The sequence below is a fragment of the Ciona intestinalis genome, chromosome 14 (assembly GCF_000224145.3).
Source record: "Ciona intestinalis chromosome 14, KH, whole genome shotgun sequence".
Classification (NCBI taxonomy): Eukaryota; Metazoa; Chordata; class Ascidiacea; order Phlebobranchia; family Cionidae; genus Ciona; species Ciona intestinalis.
Genome location: NC_020179.2, coordinates 638,998 through 661,431, shown reverse-complemented (window position 1 = coordinate 661,431; position 22,434 = coordinate 638,998). Strand labels below are relative to the sequence as shown.

Here is a 22,434-nt window from a genome sequence, read left to right as displayed (position 1 = left end):
ATCGCAAGTTTCCAACGAGTACAAGCGTTGCCTACAGGATATAGATGTTATATATGAGTTGAATGATTGAGCATATATGATACTTTATATGGAGGAGCGTGTAATGTGGTGTACTTCGGCAATTCCTGTTATGATTGTACTTTATATGATTAATATATTATCACCTTATACAACACGAAATTTAGTATAAAAATAGACTTCATTTATGAGGTAAATATTATATAGTTGGGTAAAGATTTAGCACATAATATCCAAGTAAAGGGACACCTTTAGCACATAATATCCAAGTATCCTGTTCGTGTTTTAAACAATTAACAACGGTCTATGAAAATCGTGAGGGTACGGTTTTATAATTCTTTTACTTTCAGTTCCTAATACTTTAAAAAAGTATGAAACCAAAAGTTTTTATGTTGTTTTACACAAAAAAATACATAAAAACCTATAAAAACAAATTTTATTTATAACAGACGATCAAAGAAAGCAAAGTGATTGAAATATTTGCAAATAAAATGTCATTTTTATTTCCTAAAACTCTTAAACAAAAAAAACAAAGATTTCTAAAAAACTTCAATTTATAGCAACCCTATTTATCCAACAGGCGATCAAAGACAGCAAAGTGATTGAAATTGTTGACAACAAAGTTCGTTGCAAAGACAACCCTCTACAATGGGTGATACACGACAACAACGACAGCGAAGATGGGATACCTGTCCCCGGATCGCAATATTCTCCTCACGGATCCCAACCCCCAGTAATCGTATCTTTGAGTCCTACATCCACAACATCCGAGGAGTTTATGAATTCTCCCGCTCGTCGACAGCGATCGGTAGAAGATGCACCCCTGAACCCGAAGCCAATCCAGGAAGAGATTGTCGCTCACTCTGAGCTCTGGAAGTGGGTTGATGCTCCGAGCTTTGTCCCGAAACGATCCGTTTCAACATCGAATGAAACTTGCCCCTCTGTTAATACTGGTAAGTAATGAACTAAGTTAATTTTTTATTTAGATTTAACGGTTTTTGTAATTAATTTTTGGTATATGTTTCTCTAACAGTAGTATTTCATTTAGGAATTAACTTAAATTCGAAATTTGTTTTAAAAATAAGAAAGTGGCCTATATAAATTGTACAAGCTGTTTTTTAAAAAAGAGCACTAGACTCTTACTGTATTCCTTTACACAAGAATTGTTCAACTCTATGAGCACCAGATCAGGGTCAGATTCGCAGAATTTATTATAGTTATATAGACTATATAATCCATATTAAAGCTAACCATATTCTTTATCAGTTCCAGCCAAAACCCAAATGGATTCGAACACAGAAACATCGGAACATGATCCCAACCATAGGGAATGGTGGACCAAGGTTGAGAAGCATCGACCTAACAGGATAAAGAAAGTGCTTCATATGGTAATTGCAGCTATTAAAATACAATAGGAAACTAAAAATATTTTGCTGTTTTAAAGAAATATTTTTTTAAATAAATATGGTATTTGCAGTTATAAAACATTGCGAAAAAAGAAAACATTGTATAGTTTTACTATGAAATAAATTTGTGGCATTTTGAAACTGATCTTTTTTTTAGCTTGACAGTTGTTTAAATAAATTCTATGTAAAATTTTATGTTGAAACTATATACTATGTCTGTGTTGCCCCCCCCGGGATGAACATGGAGCCACCTATTTAAAAGTTATTTTTGTAGTTTTAAATTAATAAGTAAATTGGACAAAATATATAAAAATGCCTTTATATTACAGAGTGGAAAACCTGAGAAGAACAAACCTGAAAATGAAACTGCAGAAGTTAACAATAATACAAATGAAAATAAAGAAGGTATGTAGCTACTACATTACAATGTATATGATATGCTCACTGTTGTTGTGACAAATACTCTGGCCTGCTGTAAGACCTTATCAGCATAAAATAAAATAGTGATGCAATTTAGTTGTGTCCCCGATGAATTTTTTTATTCCTAAATAAATAAAAAATGACATTTTGTGCATTTTAAAATCATGTTTAATTTAGTCAAAGCTGGCGAGGATAAAGGAGACACTCGTGAAGAATTGGATTTCATGTTTGATGAAGAGATGGAGGAGCTTAACCTCACAAAGAAGAGTTTTACGAAGTGGGATTCCGACTCAGAGGATGAGGTTACGGATGCCGATATAAGGAAGATCATTATCGTGACACAGGTGTGTTTTAATTGCGATTAATTCCGTGAATTTGCCCCTGATCTAGTGCCAATGAAGTTGGGCCATCCTCGTTAAGAAATAACATTCCGTGTTTAATGCTAAGAAATAGGTTTTTTTAAATGTAGTATAGAGTTACTGAACTTTTCATCTAGCCGTGCCAGTAACAAAACAAAATTTTTCAAAAACACAAACAAATTTTTAACTATTCCCCCCAAAAAAGTTGTGCTAATTTTAATTTTTTTCCCTAAATTTTTTTTCTAAATTTTTTATCTTAATTCTTCCACTAATCGTGATGACTTTCCCACAGACTCCTCCGGCATTCCGGAAACATCCGGGAGGAGATCGGACCGGTAGCTTTACATCCAGGACAAAGATGACACAGGATCTAGCATCAGTTATCAATGATGGGTTGTATTATTATGAACAGAATTTATGGGACTCATGGGATGATGACATTGAAATTGAACCAGTTGTAAGTTTAAAATTCAAAGTTAATATGTCACTTTCAGTTTTTAACAAAGATCTTGAGTGACACTTTTAAAATGCAGTTAAACCTATAGTTGTCAAACATAGGGAACCTAAGTGATTTGCTGCGTTAAATGCTATATTTAGTTCTGCTTGGTTGTACAGACATGTGGCAGTTCTCGAGACAACTTGTTTTCTAAACTTGGTTTTTTAAACTCTGTATAATGTCTCCATAGCTTTAATTATTCCCCAATAATTGACCCAATTTCCAAAACTACATTAAAAGTTGGTATTTTTTTAATTCCAGGACAGCAAAGGACAATACACACGAGTTAACGTTATCAGCCAGGAAGATTTCAAAGGGATGAAAGGAGGAAACCGCTCACAAGTTGATTTAAGTCAGATCACGCCACCTGGACCGCCATCAAAATCTTCAGTTGGTCCGCCTCCCATTGTAACCACAGATACAGAAGGTAAGCAGAGGGTGGAACGTTTAAAAACAATTAAAATAATCAAGTGTGACCAGGAGTTACACTCATAGTCGTCAAAATATTGAGAACCTGGTTGTATAATGTTGGGATTTAAGATACTGTAACTTAATATTTCTTGTCGATTTTTTACTAAAACTCGTTTTAAATTTTTAACATATAGGTTATTGCACTAGAACCATATATATATAAAGTTAACATTTTTTAAAATCTGTATGTAGTAATTTTCTTACATTTTTATCCCAAAGTACTTTTCACTCACAGTTGGAACACCAGGCAGTCCCAGCATTCGTGTTCCCGGGGCTATCGCAAAAACCCCACGTACCCCACACCACAAAGATTCGAAAATTGCTCCTCGATTTTACCCAGTGGTTAAAGAGAACACCGCTCCTGACCCTAAGGTAACTAGAATTCCACTTATGTTTTTGTTCATATATTTTAAGTTGGTGATATCCTACAACCTGGCATGGCTTGAAATTTGAGCCAGAGTTGCCCAGTTTGTATAAAACTCATGTGAATCTTAGGACTAATGCAATACTATAACGCGGCGGCATTAACACCATTTGTTATTTACAGACTCCCCGTAAGAGAAAGACACGGCACAGTAGTCATCCACCAGAAGAACACCACGTTGGTTGGGTTATGGACATTCGTGAACATCGATCAAGGTCAAGAACTCCATCTGTTAGGTTAGTATGCACGTGTATATTATATATATAGTACTGTAGGGGAAAACACTTTTGGCACATAACATCCAAATATCCTGATTGTGTTTTAAACAAGTCGTGAGGATACGGTTTTATAATTCTTTGAATTTTTTTGTTTACTGTCAAATGGGAAGATAAAATAGAATGAAAAGGTGACCTATTTCCCTCACCCCGCTCTCTATATATATATCTAGGTTTGTGTTTTATATTATAAAAAGATTGAAAACTGATAATTAGCAGTTCATGATTATTAAATATTTTTATTTTCTAGCGACCGTGGCATGAGTCCTCTACCAGATGGTAGAAGATTCCAATCCGGCACCCCTCATTCACTACCCAAGTTTGAACACCCCTCGCATTCACTGCTTAAAGAAAAAGGATTTGCTCAACAAGTTTACAGCAAATACCACAGCAAGTGTTTGAGAGGTATGTGTTTTTGGTAGATTTAATTAAAAAAAACTTTTTTTGTGTTAGCCTTAAAATATACTTAATAATTTTTTTATTTTAATAATTCAAACCTAAGGAACCTCATTGATTAATGTGGTGAATGCAATATACTTTATCTCTGCTTGTTTGTATAGACACCTAACAGCAGGGTAAAATCTGGTGTGACATTGTTAAAATGCAGTTACACTCATAGTTGTCAAACATTGGGAACCTCATAGATTATTGTGGTGAATGCAATATACTTTGGCTCTGCTCGTTTGTATACGCACCTCTAATAAATGGGAACGCTCTCCTTTCAAACTTGAAACTGGAGTGGTAAGACACCTAAACGCCTCCAGACCCCCACACAACCTTTTGAACAAAAACTTTATTCTCATCTCTGTAAGGATCTTATTGTTAATATTGAAGTTGTTATTGTTAATAGAGAGAGATCGTCGTGGCGTCGGTCAATCCCCCGAGATGAACACGCTGTTCAGGTTCTGGTCGTTTTTCCTCCGTGATAATTTCAACAAGAAGATGTTCGAGGAATTCAAATCTCTTGCTGTGGAAGATGGGAAGCAGGGATACAGGTGAATGGGCTTTACTTGTTTTATTAATACAGGACTTTGTAAACTGGAGTCACATAACCAACTTCGGAGGGTTTACTAATTTTACACAAAGTACAGCATATATAGTTGAATGGGTGAAGATACCTTTAACATAATATCCAAATATCCTAATCGGGTTTTGAACAATTACCAATGGTCTAAGGGAGTCATGAGAATATGGTTTTTTAATACTTTGAACGTTTAAAACTTACATACTTGGTAACATGTAAACAAGCTTGCAGACAGTTTAAAATATTTGCTTTTATCCTTTTAAATAAACAAGATTTATTCTTTGGGTTATCCTATGTGTTTAAAACCAACTTTAAATTGTAATTGCTTTATAATCCCCACAACAGGTATGGTTTGGAGTGTTTGTTCCGATTCTACAGCTATGGGTTGGAGAAACGTTGTCGTCCAGATGTTTTCAAGGAGTTCCAAGAAGACGTGATTCGTGATTATAAAGATGGTGAGGTTTTGTTATTCAGTATTTGGTTTGAAATTTATTGCAGCCTGCTTAAAAAATGTATCTTCTCTCAAGCATTGTAGCTTAAATAACTTCATTTATTGTATATATGTCTTATTTGATAATTATTGTATTTTTAGTGTGATTTATTGTATATCTTTTTACTAATGTTCAATTCGATTTTTTTTCTATTTTAAGCTGCTGTTTCTGCAAATGCTTAAATCTAACTGTTTGTTTCAATTCAAGGCTTTTTAAATGTCAGTAATGAAACACAATCCCCCACACAGTTACATACATGGTAACATGTAAACGCTCACTAGGTGTAAGAAACAGAACATCCGTGTTATAACTTGCACCATTTCCCAACCACCAAGTATCCAAAAGCCTCGCCCATATATGCCTAAGTATTCTTATAACCCTTTAATACACAGGGCAACTCTATGGTTTGGAAAAATTCTGGGCTTATTTGAAATATTCTGGCTACCCACGTGGAGAGGTGGATCCACAAATCCAAACGTGGCTGAAAAAGTTCAGAAAACTTGAAGATTTTCGAGTTTTGGTAAGTACTTTTGATTATGTTTGTTTATATCAAATCACATAAAAAATAATATTTTTTTTAATGTCTGTGGTTTAAACTGCGCACCATTTATATAATCACCGCAAAGTTACATACATGGTAACTCATTACCAGGCACAAAATGTATAAAACAGAACACCTGTGTTATCCCGACTGTCACTTCCCTCATACAGGATGAAAAAGTTACGAAAGTGGTAACTTGTAAGTGGGCATGAGGTGTATGAAACAAAACACTTGTGTTGTAACTTGTATAAGTGCCCTGCCACAAAAGTAAATATCATTCACCCACTTATTTACCTTTAATTCACCAATATCATTCCTCTTTGTTCCACACAGCCTCCCGTGCATGAGACGGCCACTCCACCTGAGAACAACGAAGCGAGCAAACCAACAACGCATCGTAAACGAAACCAAGCAACCGGTGACGCGCTATCACGTGACAAGCGATCTTAATCCTTATGCTGGATCACGTGATTGCACGAACGTTTTGTGACGTCGGCGCGCTAATCACATTTTCTCCGAGACTTTTTCGATGGTTTTCGTTCCTTTTTTCCTTTTCGGTATTCGACTGGTGATTTTTGGCGTGTGAAGTGCTTGGGTGACGGTATATAGCATGTAGACGCCTATATTAGGTGCAAGTCCTGGTCACAGATGTAAACAAGGGTTCTAGATTGGATTTTCTGCCAAGATTTGTGCAAGAAGGGCATTAGCCGCTAATATGTTACGTGCGTTTTAAAAGAACATTATACTCGGCAAAATGACTGCCAGGACATCGTGAAACAGCCTGACAAGTTTAACTACATATTGTTTTATTACTACCAAGAATCGTTTAACTTTAAATCCCCAATATAACCCCAACCAATCTCGTTTATCCCACTGTGAAAAATTGGATAAAACCCCCAATAAGTACCAGTAACACCCAAGGTTTACCAGGCATTCTAATTGCTAGAGCATGTTCATAGCTCTCTTATCCCAAAGTTCCCACTTATACCATAATCATGTAAAACCCGCCAAAAGCCTACTTTTTCTATTTTTCCTGCAAGCTTTCGCTTTAAGCTTTGTTTTATTGTGTTTTAATGCATTTTTCGCCTCTTCGTAACTTTCGTTCATGTCAATTTCGCCCCGACTTTGCTCAAAACCGCGCACCTCGTGCCTTAACCAAAGTTTTGCACACCACCACCACGACTGGATATACCCAAAACTTCAGCCATATGCTAAAACTAATACTAATCCATTAAAAAACAAAATTTTAGTTTAAGTGTGCCATTGAGTTTTCGGTTCACTTTCGATTCTGTGTTACCCTGGTGTTCAGTTGCGCAGATGTATCGTTTCAGTTTGTTACTAAAATACCAACTCTGATTATTAAGCAACCCATTACTGCCAGCCCTTTTTACCTCGGCCTGGTTTACCCAATGCACCAACATATCTATAGTTGCAACAATAGTCATGACATTTCTCATTTATAAGATTGATGTCTTTTACCGTCAGTTTTAAAAGCCGCGGTTTTCACTAAGTTGTGTAAATGTCGCCAAAGTTTCATTTTTCCGATTTTATTTCTGGACTTTTAGGGGTTGGCGGATGATTCCTTTTGTTTATTGTGTGTTCGGTGCATTTTTGTGGGAACTGTAGCAGCGTATGTAGCCACGGTTGCAATATAGACAACATAGAGTGTTTGAACGCATATTGCATGTATGTTGCTTTCATATTGTGCAGAGGTACAGGGTTTTGTTTTACTGTCATTTACCGCTCTCTATAAACTTAATTCAAACTTACTTTAAACAGTTTGCCAAACAACTAAGCTGCTTTGAGTGAAAATGAATTCGAAACAGTCTTAATTTGTCTGTAACGGTTGTATATATTCGACTTTGCCGCGTGCTTCCTACATCTGTGCAAGTCTATCGCGTTAATGTTCTGTTTGTGTCCACCCAGCGTCTTTACGTCACTGTATTACGTCATAATGTTGGTTGGAATGACGGGAAGAACGGATGGTTGTACTAATTTTAAATGTTCTTAATTCTCATTTTTTTGCTGCCCGTGCGCAATTTTGTGTAATTTATGTGAACGAGGATAAAAAGAACCAAAAAAACTAAAACCAGTTGTTGTTTTTGTCCTGCAGCTCCTAGCCAGTGTTTAAAATAAAATGCTAGGCTACTGTCTGATACATATTAAATAAAATGCCATTTTTTTATTTTATCTTTACACGATTATGATGCTTGCACACAACGCAATTAACAAAAAGCAAAGCTGTTTGATGAAAAGGATCAACATGAGCAAAAAATAAGCCTGAATCAAAATGTACACTCTCGAATTTTTTTTACAGTTTTAAAATTTAACAACACACAGTGAGTGATACGTGAATAAAATAAAGAAATCAAACAAATTAAAAGTTTTTACTTTCATTTGGAAATCATACAAATACTAAACCAGTAAGAATTTTAAAACATTTAGAATATATAAATTAAATAGGCAATAACACTTATACGAAGCAAAATACGAAAATTTTGTACAATGATATTTAATATGGTAAATTTAAATGATTGGTTTTAATACTGATAAATAAATTTGAGTATAAGGGGCAACTGAAAAACAATTATTTTGTTCAAAAATTCAAAGTTTTCAAATACTGAATGCACGGCAGCTTAGAAATATTTACATTGAAATTTGCCAGAGTAGTTTCCATTAAAGTAGAGTCACCTTTTTCACCACTTAACTTATCATACCTCATACCATGTTGGTTGAACTGTTGTCTAAAACCAACACTTGCTGAAGCACCAGCAGAAACTTGATCCATTAATTCTTTCCAAATTTTTCTTCCATTATTTACTTCATCTTGCTGTTCTCTCAACATTCCCTCACAAGTTGCAATCGCAATTTGTTGAATGTTTTCGTACGGAATTGCTTTGTTCAATTCCTCATGTACTGAAGATATGAATGCCCCATGCAAGGTCTCTAATGTAGCAACACTTGCATTTCTAGATGCCTGTAAATGATAAAAGGTTTTGCCAGCGAAACTAAGAATACATGTTTTGTTTTATACATATTTGTGTCAAATATGAAACAAAACCCTTAAAATAAATACATTACATGCAGTAAATACAAATTGTCTTTATACGATAAAAGATTTAAAAAAAAACTTTTATAATATTTTTTGATTATATACTTTATGGGTAGTCTAAATACCTTGTTCATTGTACGCAAGTAGTCTGCTGATAATTCTTCATAAAATGGGTTCAAACTCCTTTCAATGTTAACCTGTAGAGTATAATATTAATCAATTGAGTAAATGTAACTTGCTTTATTCTGGCGTGGGGAGAAACAACAGTTGTTATAACACGGGTATCCTGTTTCATACACCTGGTGTACACATATGAGTTACCATGTATCTTACTTTAGGGGTAACTTCATTTTTGGAGGATTTTCCACTGGGTGTTAAAGTGTCCAACATGGCATTCATGTATAGCCTAAATATCTTTTTTACCAGTTTCCCTAACATTACCTTATTCTTCAGGTTGTTTTCTTTCACTTGATTGAAGAATTGTTCAATTTCTTGCTGGAGTGTGTCTTTATTTTCCCAATAAATATCAACACATTCCGTTGAAACATCATTCTCTATATCAGCATATGCCTTCAATGCTTGTTGTTTTGCTTTTCTTTGAATTTGGTAAACTTCTTCATCATCAACATATTTCTCTTTGAGGTGCTGTGATAAATTGGTATCAGTAATTTTGCCCAAAGTAACATACATATGTAATTTTTAAGAGGGCACAAGGTGTATAAAACAACAACGTCGTGTACGACTACCGTTTTGTTTTGTTTTCCGGGCTTTTTTTGGTTATAATACAAGCCCTCTAACCACTGTACTCTGGCATCAGAAAAAAAATTGTATGACATACGATGATAAAAAATTGAGAGTCCAAATAACAAGACTTCTATAATACCAGTAAGACATTTGTAAAAAGTTTAACTTCACCTTAAATGAGGAAGAATACTTTGATGCAAGCTGTCTGCGTTTTGTACGAAGCCTTTGTAGTTCATTTTCTTGCAATAAGTAATTCTTTCTCTCAATCTGTAATAAATTAGATTGCATTGTTTACATTTATACCAAAAGTGTCTTACTTTGTTGCTCTGAGCTCTTAGTTTTACCAAACGTATTATTATTACTTTTATACTAGAAACCAATTTCATTAACTGTAAAAAGATTAAATACCTTCTTAGGTTTATGCTCGTCTTCAGTTTCTTGTTTTAATGTTTTAAAGTGTTCCCTGATTTTGTTTTTAAGGGTTTTGAGTTTTTCCGTTTTGCATTGCAATTCTTGACCAATTTCATTATCCATAAATCGGTCAATTGAAATTTGAAGATTAGTATCATACAAGCTATCTAGGTCTTCTTTAGAATCTTCTTCAATTGCCTATAATAAAAGTTTAGGAAAAGTACATGTTTTGATGTATTAGTGAAAACCATAAACGTAATTCAAATCAGATATGGATGTGAATTAATGTAACCTATTACCCCTTGTTTGACGGGCAATGACAGTCATTATAACACAAGTGTTTTATTTCATACACCCCGAGCTCGCTGTTCCATACACCACATAATAGTAAAACGATCTGAAATTACCTTTTTCATCAACTCTGCATAATACATTGTAGTTTCAGCAACCAACTTTGATAAATCTGCATCAAGAACTTCCTGCAACAAAAATAACAGAATCATATAACATGGAACTGGTTAACAAAACATCATACCAATTGTTTTGCATTTTTCCTTTCAAATTGTTTTTGCTTTGATTCAATAACATTGTCTAGATCCTTCAAACATTTCTTAACCAAATCCTTGTTGTAGTTACTGGTGAAGGTTTTAAATGCTTCATGTGCTTTTGTTTTGGCTTCTTGTTTTGCTTCACTAACATCCTCTAAATACTTTCCACCTGCGATCTGTTTAAACACAAAGATTTGTTTACAATGAATAAGTTGTAGTAACTTGCGTTATCCTCGCATGGTAGGTAAATGACAGTCGTTATAACACGGGTATTCATACACCACCTAATAAAATGTCTAACTTAAACCCTACTACTCTTTTATTAATTTAAACACATATCACCCTTTTCATTTCTTGCTTATACACATTCCCTGCAGCAATGGCTTTATCCATGATGACAATTCTTTTCTTTTCCTTGATGAAAATAATTGGTTAAGATTAATTAAAGTCGATATAACCCACCGCAGGTAAAAACTACTTGAAAAAAAAGTAGTGACTAAATGGCTGTAGATTAATTCTTCAGGTTAATAAAATTATTTTATTTTCCATGAGAAAAATAGGTTGTTAAGATTAATTAAATATAAACAATTCTTATCTTACTTTCCGTGCATTGTTTTCATGAACCATCGCTTTAAAAGCAACTGCCAAGCATTTCTTCATGAGATCTTCAGAAACCACATTTTCACCGTCACTTAAAACTTGTTCAGCTTTGTATTTCGACAATGCTTTCACAAAGCATTCTTCATGAAAGTTTACCAACTCTAATGGCTCAACATATTTTTCTCCCACCTAGCAACCCAAACTCAGTTAAAGTAAAAATACAAAAAAATGACTTATTTTACCTCAGCTTCAATGCTTGTCTCGTAGTCTTCTTCAAACTCCTGAATTCTTTGGCAGAATTCAACGATTTCATCATTCTTGAGAACACAAAGTAAGAATTAATATTTTTTCAAAGTAAGAATCATACAATCTTCATACCTTTAAAAATGTATTGACTTTTGGCATTGAACTACTTTCTAACTTTTCTTTAAACTCAGAAGCCAACTTCAAAATAACTTCACCAGTGCAAGTTTCACCATCAAATTTCTTCACAACTAACTTATTCTTTGAGAACAAACACTTGGCCAGATCATCAACTCCATCAAGAAAATCCTCCTCTATGTCTGTTGTAAAGATGAATAAAATCATCATAAGGTTTTTTTTTATATGTACAGCGTCGTGATAAATTGACTAGTCCCCGCTTATGACCAAAAGATGAAGGGTTCGAGGCTTGATGCTGATACCATTATGGGGGGTGGTGTCATTATAGGTATTTTTTTATTTAATTTGAACAAACTGTAATTTAAAAAAAATTCACAAAAAACAAATTTAGTTCTCGTTTTTTTGTTACCTGCTAGCTTAATGCTGGAACGACTGCTGTCTTTGTGTTTGGTAACCTTTACCCCAGGATGTGGCAACAAATGACATCGGACGTCGGAAAAACTCTGTTTAATCTGTCGTCGCACTGAATCATTCTCTGCCTTATCAGTTTTCATAACTTCCTTCATATAATCCATCCCTCCTTTGCTACCGTAATGATAATCTGACATCTGCCAGTTTCGAACCAGAAACAGAAGACTCTAAAATGAGTCGTACTTTTAATTGATTGAACATTATATAGGCTATAGTAGGATGGGGAAGATGGGACACCTTTTTATTATATTTTCTTGTCCCATTTAGTACCAAACAAAGAACACCAAAAAAAAATATTAAACCGTATCCACACGACTTTCATAAACCGTTGTTAATTGTTTAACACGATCAGGGTATTTGGATCGTATGTGCTTAGCATGTCCCATCTTCCCCCACCCTAATATATTTGTCATAATGATTTACCTGAAATAGAGATGAATGTTGGGAACCTTCATCTCCTTCATAGTCAATGGCTGCTTGGGCATAATGTGTAAACACCTTGGAAATAAATAGGTTGTGTTTCATTGAACTGTAGGTGCAAGACTGAAGGGTAAATTTGTTAAAAACATCATGGTCGGTTACAGATACATAATGTTTTATAACTGACTTTGTAAAGACTGTAATTTTCATAAGCTCAGTAAGCACCAGTCCATTTACCTCCAAATGTTGAAGATCATTTTCTCGAATCATTGCAGAAGGCAGGTTATAAATTTGAACCGAGCTTAACAAACTGCTCAGTGCAAACATGAGGGAGGATTCTCCTGCTGTTACTTGCTTATGAAAGGAACCTTGCGTGTCCATGAAAAACACAGCTGTGTCCTGGTGAAATAGTAGCATTAGGAAATACTTTATATAGTAGGGTGGGCGGAGAGGACACCTTTTCTTTCGATTTTCTCGTCTCATTTGGTAGTAATCAAAGATCATTTAAAGAATTATAAAACCGTATCTTCACGACTCCCATAGACCGTCCGTATTTCTTTAAAACACGATCAGGATATTTGGATATTATGTGCTACAGGTGTCCCGTCTTGCCCATTTTACTATACAGGCTGTCGAACTACTCTTACCTGCCCTTTATCATTCTTTAGCATGAATGGTTTGTCTGTCATATAAATTCCAATCGTATCGCGTTCAACGCCGCCTTTCCAGTGAAACGTGTTGATCAGCTTCACATAGTTCTTCTTATACCAACTTGGTGACTGAAATCAAATAATAACTTTAGCAATCACTCATATCAGTGCATTAAAATTTCACGCAAATATTAATAAACGATTAAAACAAAATATCTAGATATTCCGACAGTTATACAAAGTTACTCTGTAACTGGCAAACGGGCACAATATACATAAATCAGAACTCTCAAGTGTTATAACAAATGCCGTTGTCACGCCACGCGAGGATAAAATAAGTGACACTCAAAATACGGACCTGATTTTCTCGCAGATATTGACAAAGAAAGTTTAATAGAAAAGATTTTCCCGTCCGATGTTCCCCGAACACACTTATGATAGCAACAGGATGATCCTGGTAGTTGTGAAGTATTTGTTCAAGCCGATCTAGATTAAGGTGCGGGGTATCTTTATTAACCTTCACGATTTTTACAGCTTTGCCTGAAATTATAACGTCTTGTAAAACTGATACTCGTAGCCTATCATCCAATACCAATACGTTGTGCTACGGCTACGGAAAGTAAAATAAGGCGCAATGATTTTTTTAATTATAGTAGTAATGGGGCAGAATGTTCGTACCGAAAATTCATGTTTCCCAATCGGAACTTACAAGACACTAAGTTTTTAAAACATAATTTTTTTAGGTAAATTAAATATTCTAACCTGTTTTACCATGATGTGCCTGGCTCATTTCTCTACCGTTGAAGAAACAGTCGCTACTAAAATGTTATGACGATTTTGAACTAATCATGCAGATTAGCAATTCTTAAAATAAAGAATGTCAATGAAACGTACCTATATACAAATTAAACAAAGCGAAACATGTAGGTGTTCGGCAGCAATTTACTACAATTGCTGTTAAAAATATAGTGTTTTTGTATTGAAGAGAAACGGAAACCACGATATATGTACTTATAGTACTGTAGGGAAAGATAAACTACCGTAAGCACATAACATCCAAATATCCTGATCGTGACTATGGGAGTCGTGCGGACATGGTCTTATAATTCTTTGAATGCTCTTTGTTTATTAAACCCAATGGGAAGAGAAAAGAGATTGAAAATGTGTGCCATCTTTCCCCATCCTGAGCTACTATATGCTAAAGGTGTGCCGTCTTTTCCCACCCTACTATATCTTAATAAAAGTGATCAAAACTTTGTGCTCAACCTGGGCGCACACCATTAACTTCATTTCTCTGTGGCAATAAGCATCTGCAACTAAATACGTTTGTTCAACAATTATAATTAACTTGTTACATTTTACTAATTTGCAACGCGGGAGGTTATTGTCGCCCATGGCAACAGTCAACACTTGATAAAACAATGCAATGCATATATGAACAACCTCACAGCGCGTACATAATCAATACGGCCAAGTTCCTCGTAACTCATGCCTTATCTTTTCAAATCATTAACTCTGCGCTAATGATGGCGGATTAATTCAACAATACAAATAAAATCTAGTAGGGTGGGGGGAGCTGGGACCCCTTTACCACATAATCAAATATCCTGACCGTGTTTCAAACAATTAACAACGGTCTATGGGATTCGTGAGGATACGGTTTTATAATTCTTTGATATTTTTGTTTACTACCAAATGTGACGAGAAAATAGAATGAAATGAGGACCAAGGTGTCCTCCCCTCCACCCTTACTATGTGTGTTTTAAATAAATGTGATTATGTTTACGTTTAGCCAGGACTTTTAGTACGAAAGCAAAAGTTGCTACGAATATATGTTCCTCCTTCTTTCTGTCCTCACTTTTGTCCGTGGCTTTATGCCGTTCGTTTGTTCGTTTAATAAACCGGGTTGTCGATCTTTAACAGAACTCGGGATTCATGGAGGCGGCCACAGTTAAGGGTTCGAGTACTGAAGTTTGGGTGGGGACTCCTGCACATCACATCTGCCTACACACGTATGCGTATTGATAAAATCGCACAAATACTGAATATTTGGTATTATGCCTGCACGGTATGTTTGAAAAGTACGCCAACTTTAATATAAAGTAGAGTGGGGAAAATGGGACATTTTTAGTACAGAATTCATCCTAATATTCTGATCGTAGATTTAACAATTAACAACGGTTTGTGAAAGTCGTAGGGATATTGTTTTAAAGTTATTTGAATGTTCTTTGTTTACTATCAAATGGGACGAAGAATGAAAATGTGTCCCATCTTCCCCCACCCTACTATATTGGTGTATATACACGCATGGCTGTAAAACAATATCTCTGTCACAACGATATAAAGTAATCAGAAGTTGTTTCAAAATACATTCGTATATAAACAAACAACTAGCGGCAAATATTAAGTTTTCGATTTTAAAAATAGATTTTATTTGTATTGTTGAATTAATCCGCCATCATTAGCGCAGAGTTAATGATTTGAAAAGATAAGGCATGAGTTACGAGGAACTTGGCCGTATTGATTATTTACGCGCTGTGAGGTTGTTCATATATGCATTGCATTGTTTTATCAAGTGTTGACTGTTGCCTATGGTGACAATAACCCCCCGCGTTGCAAATTGCTTTAAAATGTGACCGATTTAAACAAACGTAACTAGTCCTGCTGCAGTTTTTTAATGGAATAGCATACAAGAAGTTCTAAACAGTATAGTGTCGTCTACCTTACAGAAGAAAAATGAGCAAACAGCATGGAAAATCAGGTGGGGAGGTTTCTTAATTCATTTCGTTTGGCGACGTAATGTTATATTAAAGGTATCCCGTCTTCCCGCACCCCTACTGTATATTGTAACTCGTAGGCTGGCACGAGGCGTGAAATAGAACACCCGTGTTGTAACGACTGTCGTTTTCCGCCCTTGGAGGATAAAGAAAGTTACAATTATATAACATGAAACTTTCAGGTGTTAAATCTGAAGCAATAGTTGTGATAAGAAAAGGAAAACCTCAACTAAAACTAGATCGGCTTGAAACAATTCTTCACAACTACCAGGACCATCCTGTTGCTATCATAAGTGTGTTCGGGGAACATCGAACGGGAAAATCTTTTCTACTAAACTTCTTATGTCAATATCTGCGAGAAAATCAGGTTCGTATTTTGTGTCACTTTTTTATCCTCGCGTGGTGGGACAACGACATTCGTTATAACACGCCAGAGTTCTATTTCATACAGTAGGGTGGGGAAATATGGGACACCCTTTCATTCCATTTTTTCGTCCCATTTGGTAGTAAACAAAAAACATTCAAAGAATTATAAAACTATATTTTAATGAATCCTATGGACCGTTGTTAATCGTTTAAATCACGATCAGGATGTTTGCATATTGTGTGCTAAAAGTATCCCATCTTTCCCCACAGCATTATATACCTTGTGTCCACTCGCTAGATACCACGTATACCGTAATCACTGTGCGACTGTGCTGTCAAAACTGAAACAAAACGTTTTATTTCGTGAGATAAATCAAGGCTTAACACTAACACTGTTTTGCAGTCTGCAGATTGGTACAAAAAGAACTATGTAAAGCTGGTTAATACGTTTCATTGGAAAGGCGGCGTTGAACGCGATACGACTGGAATTTATATGACAGACAAACCGTTCATGCTAAAGAATGACAAGGGGCAGGTAAAAGTAGTTGGTTGCGAGCATTTTGAAACTTATTAATGTTTAATATTTTCTTAAGGATATAGCTGTGTTTTTGATGGACACGCAAGGTTCGTTTCAGAAGAAGTTTAAGACAGGCGAGTGCTCGCTCATGTTTGGGTTGAGCACTTTATTGAGTTCTGTACATGTCTACAACTTGTCATCAGGATTGATTCGGGATAACGACTTTCAACATTTAGAGGTAAAAACAAGCTAATTGGGTTTCCTGTCATTTTGAAGTTCGTTTGGGTAACCGTTTTTTATCCTAGTTATCCCTTTCTCCCCCAAAAAAAGTAAAACAGTGGGACAATTAATTTGTCCCAGTGAGAAATTTTGTCAAAGCTTACCTACAGTTCCTGGACCATAACTAAGCTATCGTTTTACTAGCAAGAACGTTTTAGTTATTACAAAATATATTTTATTTTCAAGGTGTTTAATAAGTATGCCCAAGCTCTCACTGAACGTAATGGTGAAGGAAATGCTCCCATTCCATCCCCATTTCAGGTAACTTGGTTTCAAATTTAAACTGTATATAAAATAAATGAATGAATAAATGTAACTTATTTATCCATGTGTGACGGGCAATGACAGTCGTTATAACACGGGTGTTCTGGTAATGAGTTACTATGTAACTTTGTGAGTATTTTTTATATTTATATGGAATGGATGAAAATTTTAAGTCTTATTAAATCAAAGCTGATCCATTTTTAGGGTCTGATGTTTCTGGTTCGAAACTGGGAGATGTCAGATTATGAACCTGGCAGCAAAGGAGGGATGGAATATTTGACGGAAGTTATAAAAGCAGAGGAAGATGGAAACGATTCAGTACGAAAGCAGATCATGAAAAGTTTTTCCGACGTCCGATGTCATTTGTTGCCACATCCTGGGGTAAAGGTTACTAAATACAAAGACAGCAGTCGTTCCAGCATTAAGCTAGCAGGTAACAAAAAAAGGTTCAAATTTGTTTTTTTTGTGTGATTTGTACCAGGTCATATAATAACCATTTACCCAAATAATAATCATTAACAAGGGTATATGATAACTCAAAAGCGAGTATGGCGTGTATAATACAAAAACATTAATGCCTGCCAACCACACAAGGATAGATAAATTAATCATTCGTTCATTCTTACAGATCTAGATGAGAGTTTTCTTGTTGGAGTGGATGATCTTGGTAACTGTTTGTTTTCAAAAAAAAATTTGCTCGTAAAACAACTTAATGGTGGAACTTGCACTGGTAAAGAAATTATGAAGCTAGCATTGGAATTTAAAGAAAGAATCAAAAGTAGTGATACTCCCAATGTTCATACATTATTAAAGGTATATACTCAAAGTATATGTTTTGGTTAACTTTTGTGGCAATTTTTCGTTCATTTCTAATACAAATTAAAAGTAGTTTTCTATTAAATAAATAATTGATATAACTTGTTTTTATGTTTTATTTTCAAGATAAATGAAACAGTTGGATTTTGTCAAAAACTTCAAGATTTTGAAGCGGAATATGAAAAAAATATGATAACTAAGGTAAAACAAATATTTCATAATCTTTTTTACTTTTGTAGCCTATGATTTATTTATATTTTTTTTATTAGATGGGTGAAAATTATATGGAGCCCAAAATGTTGTTAAGCCTTCATGAAGAATGCCAGGAAGAGACATTATCCAAATATGCAGAACATGAAGGGCTTACTGAAGAGAAAAGTTTGGCTAATAAAAACTATATGAGACAATGCTTGAGTGTTGCATTTAAAGCGATGCAACATAAGAACAATGCACGAAAGGTAAAGTTAACAATATTTTCTTGTTTACAGGATTTTGAAAAGTTTTTGTTAACAGGAAAATGAAAAGATTTTAATTGTCGGAAAAGCAGCTCTTGCAGTTGAGAATGTATATTTGGATGAAATGGAAAAGGTAATACAGTATATTACACGTAATGTGTAACGCAATAAAATCTTGTTAGATTTTCTAGAATCTAGATTTTCTTAACTGTGTGTGGATCCAAAAAATGTATGTTAAAAAAATAAACTTTTAGGTTCAAGGCTCAATGCTGCTACCATTTGGAGAATATGTGTCGTTGGGCAAGACACTTAATGACAATTGTTCAAACCCAGTGGTTACTAATAGATTGTCTAATACATTTCATAGGTTGCAAGCGGCCAGTATTTGGAGGATCTGACTACAGCAAGAGAAAAAGCTGTGAAAGCAACAGAAGAATTATTTCAAGCTTCCACTCTTGACTGCAACCAGGACTTGGTTAAGAAGTGCACGAAGGATCTACACAATGCTGTCAAATCAAAACACCGGGAATTTAAAAGAAAAAATGCAGAAAGATTGGTAAATTATTTTCCATAAAATAAATTTCACCCCTAATGGCTATATTATTTTTGTTGCAGGAAACACTAGATCAAAAACTGTCAATGTTGGTTGTTGAAACTGCAATGAGTTATGAAGCTTTGATGGAAAAGGTTCTTTTTCGATTTTGTTAAACTTAGACATTTGCCGGAAAAAAGCAAATCTTAACTTTATACATTTACCACTTACATTTTTGTCTTTTTATTTAGTCTATTTATTACTGCCCACAGAATATTAACAAATTTTTCACTTTTCTTGGTTTTAGGAGATTAAGAAAACCAAGTCCGAGGCAGATTTGGATCGCGCACATCAAAACGCACACAAGGCTTCAGTAAAAAAATTTGAGGAGAATGATCTTGTTAAAGGATTGGGGTTAAAGTGCAAGAAAGATAAAGTTCAATCTTTGAGTGACAAAATCACAGAGTGTTTTCAAACATTGAAAAAAGGTACAGAAACACCGAAATCTGAAAATGAGGAACAGCCTGAGCAGGTATTTTATAATTTTAAGTTTAAAGTTTTTTGACTGATTAATTAAATTTTACCATGTTTTATGCTGATGTGGTGAAGTTATAACATGAGTGTCAAATTTGTTTATGTCTGCTAATGAATTACCAAAACTATAACTTTATGAGTTATTTTTTTGTATTGCTAACAAACTTTTTAGCTTAATTTGAATAAATTGAAACAAATTGTATCTAAAAAGCTATTTTTGTTACAGGACAACAAAATGAATTACGTACAGCAACAAAAAGAAGCTCAAGCACTATTTGAAAAACGCAAAGAACTGGCATTGAATTACTCAACAGCATATAACGTAACTTTTCCTTATAACCTTCATGATAAATATTAGTTAAGTGCAAATTAAAAAAAAAATAATATCTCTGATCAACTTTTTCAAGAATATCTCAGATCAATAACACTTGTGCGGACAACTTAAGCAGTTTTAAAACAGATCTTCAATTTCTTACACCTCATGCCCGCTAACGAATTACCATGTATACAACATCAGAATGTTTTTGTTGTATGGCTGACAGTTTGAACAACCCGTTTATGACCACTGGGGTAAAGAAATTACGACTAAGTGTTTTTTTCCCAAAGACACAGACCAACAATTCTTACATAATTTCACTATTTAATATGAATTGCAAAATCAAACCTAATGAATTGACATAGGACCATAAAGAGAAATATGTAGAAGATGGTGAACTTTACAAAATCCACATAAAAGCCAAACAACAAGCGTTAAAAGCATTCAGCGACTTTGGGAAAGACATTTCTTCGGTAGCTATTGAAAACTATTGGGAAAATAAAGACGCTCTTGAGCAAGAACTTGAGCAATTGTTTGATCAAGTGAAAGAAAACAACGTTAAAAATAAGGTAATGTTTATAAAATATAAATATGTTTAATATATTACTTAACTGATACTAATTATAGAAAAACATTGAAAGGAGTCTCAACCCATTTTATGAGGAATTATCAGCAGACTACTTGCGTACAATGAACAAGGTATTCAGACTGTTAATAAATTGTAGTTTATGTTGTGTTTTTTAATAATCTATAAATGTTTTGTTTGAACGTTAACATAATTTAAATTTTAAATATTTTTTTTGTAAACGATAGTGAAGATCATGGCATTAAAAAAACAAAGAGGAAATCAACAGTTTACCGTTACTTCATATTTCCCGATTTTGTAAAATTTTACGTCCTTTTATACTGTGACCGAAGAGACATAATAAAGTCAATTATCATTTATTCATACACAGGCATCTAGAAATGCAAGTGATGCAACTTTGGGAACCTTACATGAAGTGCTTGTGTCTTCTATAAATGAGGAGTTAAATGTTGAAATCCCGTACGAAAACATTCAACAAATTGCGATTGCAACTTGTGAGGGAATGTTGAGAGAACAGCAAGATGAAGTGAACAATGGAAGAAACATCTGGAAAGAATTAATGGACCAAGCCGGTGCTTCTACTGTTGGTTTAAGCGTTGCAAAGACAGGATCAAAAGATGGAAGAGATTCAGTTGCAATTGAAAGCATTCTTGCAAACTTCAACGTAAATATTTCTCAACTTGCTTCTATCCAATTCTTGAAATCTATAAAATTTTAATCAGAATATTATTTTTTGTTGGCCTTTAATTTATCACTGTGATTATCATTGTATTTATGATTGTCTTAATAATGCTCAAAAAAAACATTATAAAAATTTTAATTAGAACTTGTTTTTTGTTGGTTGCTTTAAAACCAATGTTATTATATCATTGTATTAATATAAATTTTTTTAACAAAAATAGTTATAATATAAATTTACTTAATTTCTAATCCTAGGCCTTGTTTTTTGTAAATGCAGTATGTGTTGGTAAGTTGCATAATAATATGAATATTCATTTCAATTTGTTTGCTATTTAATGAATATATATTATAATTCCACTTTCTTACAATACATTTACTTCTTACTTATTTCCTAATTATATTTCTGTATTGCAATCTGATTTTAAGATAAATTAAGAAATCCAATTATTATTTTAATTGGTTGTATTTTTAAATGTTGCCCATATATCACTGTAGTTTCCAATTTATTGATTGTATATTATGATTCTATTTCTTACTGATCCTATGGATAATGGTTGCATTTATCTGCCTGTCAATTTTATTTGGTTGAATTTTAAATAAATATTCTATAATTGTTTTTTGAATATAGTGGTTTACTGTGCTTCGAGCACAGATCTAGTTTACGAGTGGCCTCTCTCACCTGTGCAAAAAAGGTGGATCTATCAGAAATTATGTTAAATTTAAATTAAATTCAACTAGCATTATGACAATTAATAAGTAATTATACCATACAAAACGTTGTTTGTTACTATAAATAAAACATCATGCATATAGGCTACATCAGAGGACTCTGGGCTACATATGTTTCGTGTGTTCGATCGCACAGTCTTTTTATTTATATAAGTTAATATGGCTCAGTAGAACAATTTTAAGCGACGTCTAGGTTGGCCAATGTAGATTTATAATACTACACGCATTCTCAGAGTTCCGCAAAGCGTATTTATACCTATTGTATCAGTTACTTTTATAATGAAACGTGCCCATCCATTAGAGCTCTGCTTACTTGTTCGTCGAACAACGATACGTGACTAAAAATATATATAAACAAACATGTATTTGTGAATTTTTAA

At 34.2% G+C, this 22,434-nt stretch overlaps 3 protein-coding genes across 5 annotated transcripts in view; 2 read left to right on the top strand and 1 right to left on the bottom strand.

The window, feature by feature from the left end:
• The window catches only part of LOC100185354 (la-related protein 1B), an 18,410-nt gene extending 10,402 nt beyond the window's left edge, over positions 1-8,008 (top strand). For all 3 annotated transcript variants that reach the window (XM_026837536.1, XM_026837537.1, XM_026837535.1), the window contains exons 16-24: positions 2,496-2,660; positions 2,961-3,126; positions 3,406-3,542; positions 3,718-3,830; positions 4,120-4,274; positions 4,720-4,864; positions 5,239-5,348; positions 5,777-5,904; positions 6,259-8,008. In XM_026837536.1, the coding sequence (XP_026693337.1) occupies positions 2,496-2,660; positions 2,961-3,126; positions 3,406-3,542; positions 3,718-3,830; positions 4,120-4,274; positions 4,720-4,864; positions 5,239-5,348; positions 5,777-5,904; positions 6,259-6,375 (1,236 nt within the window). In that variant the 3' untranslated portion in view covers positions 6,376-8,008. The remainder of the gene's footprint in view (positions 1-2,495; positions 2,661-2,960; positions 3,127-3,405; positions 3,543-3,717; positions 3,831-4,119; positions 4,275-4,719; positions 4,865-5,238; positions 5,349-5,776; positions 5,905-6,258) is intronic.
• An 82-nt stretch (positions 8,009-8,090) lies between these two features.
• Positions 8,091-14,058, bottom strand: LOC100181685. Its single transcript, XM_002123565.5, has 17 exons — positions 13,965-14,058; positions 13,561-13,742; positions 13,200-13,331; positions 12,790-12,951; positions 12,556-12,630; positions 12,071-12,299; positions 11,659-11,843; positions 11,523-11,597; positions 11,281-11,469; positions 11,023-11,094; positions 10,668-10,856; positions 10,540-10,611; positions 10,130-10,330; positions 9,893-9,988; positions 9,419-9,622; positions 9,103-9,174; positions 8,091-8,902 (listed from the first exon to the last, which is right to left on the bottom strand). The coding sequence occupies exons 1-17, from the start codon at positions 13,990-13,992 to the stop codon at positions 8,522-8,524; spliced, it is 2,544 nt and encodes an 847-aa protein (XP_002123601.3). The 5' UTR covers positions 13,993-14,058; the 3' UTR covers positions 8,091-8,521.
• Positions 14,059-15,846: 1,788 nt separating this feature from the next.
• On the top strand, positions 15,847-21,938 carry LOC100184064 (protein CROWDED NUCLEI 3-like). The gene is made up of 17 exons (XM_009862415.3): positions 15,847-15,963; positions 16,162-16,346; positions 16,749-16,880; positions 16,939-17,100; positions 17,328-17,402; positions 17,610-17,838; positions 18,034-18,218; positions 18,348-18,422; positions 18,491-18,679; positions 18,735-18,809; positions 19,044-19,232; positions 19,292-19,363; positions 19,516-19,740; positions 19,969-20,064; positions 20,424-20,627; positions 20,686-20,757; positions 21,015-21,938. Exons 1-17 carry the CDS (start codon positions 15,939-15,941, stop codon positions 21,360-21,362), a joined length of 2,538 nt encoding a protein of 845 aa, XP_009860717.1. The 5' UTR covers positions 15,847-15,938; the 3' UTR covers positions 21,363-21,938.
• Positions 21,939-22,434: the final 496 nt, after the last annotated feature.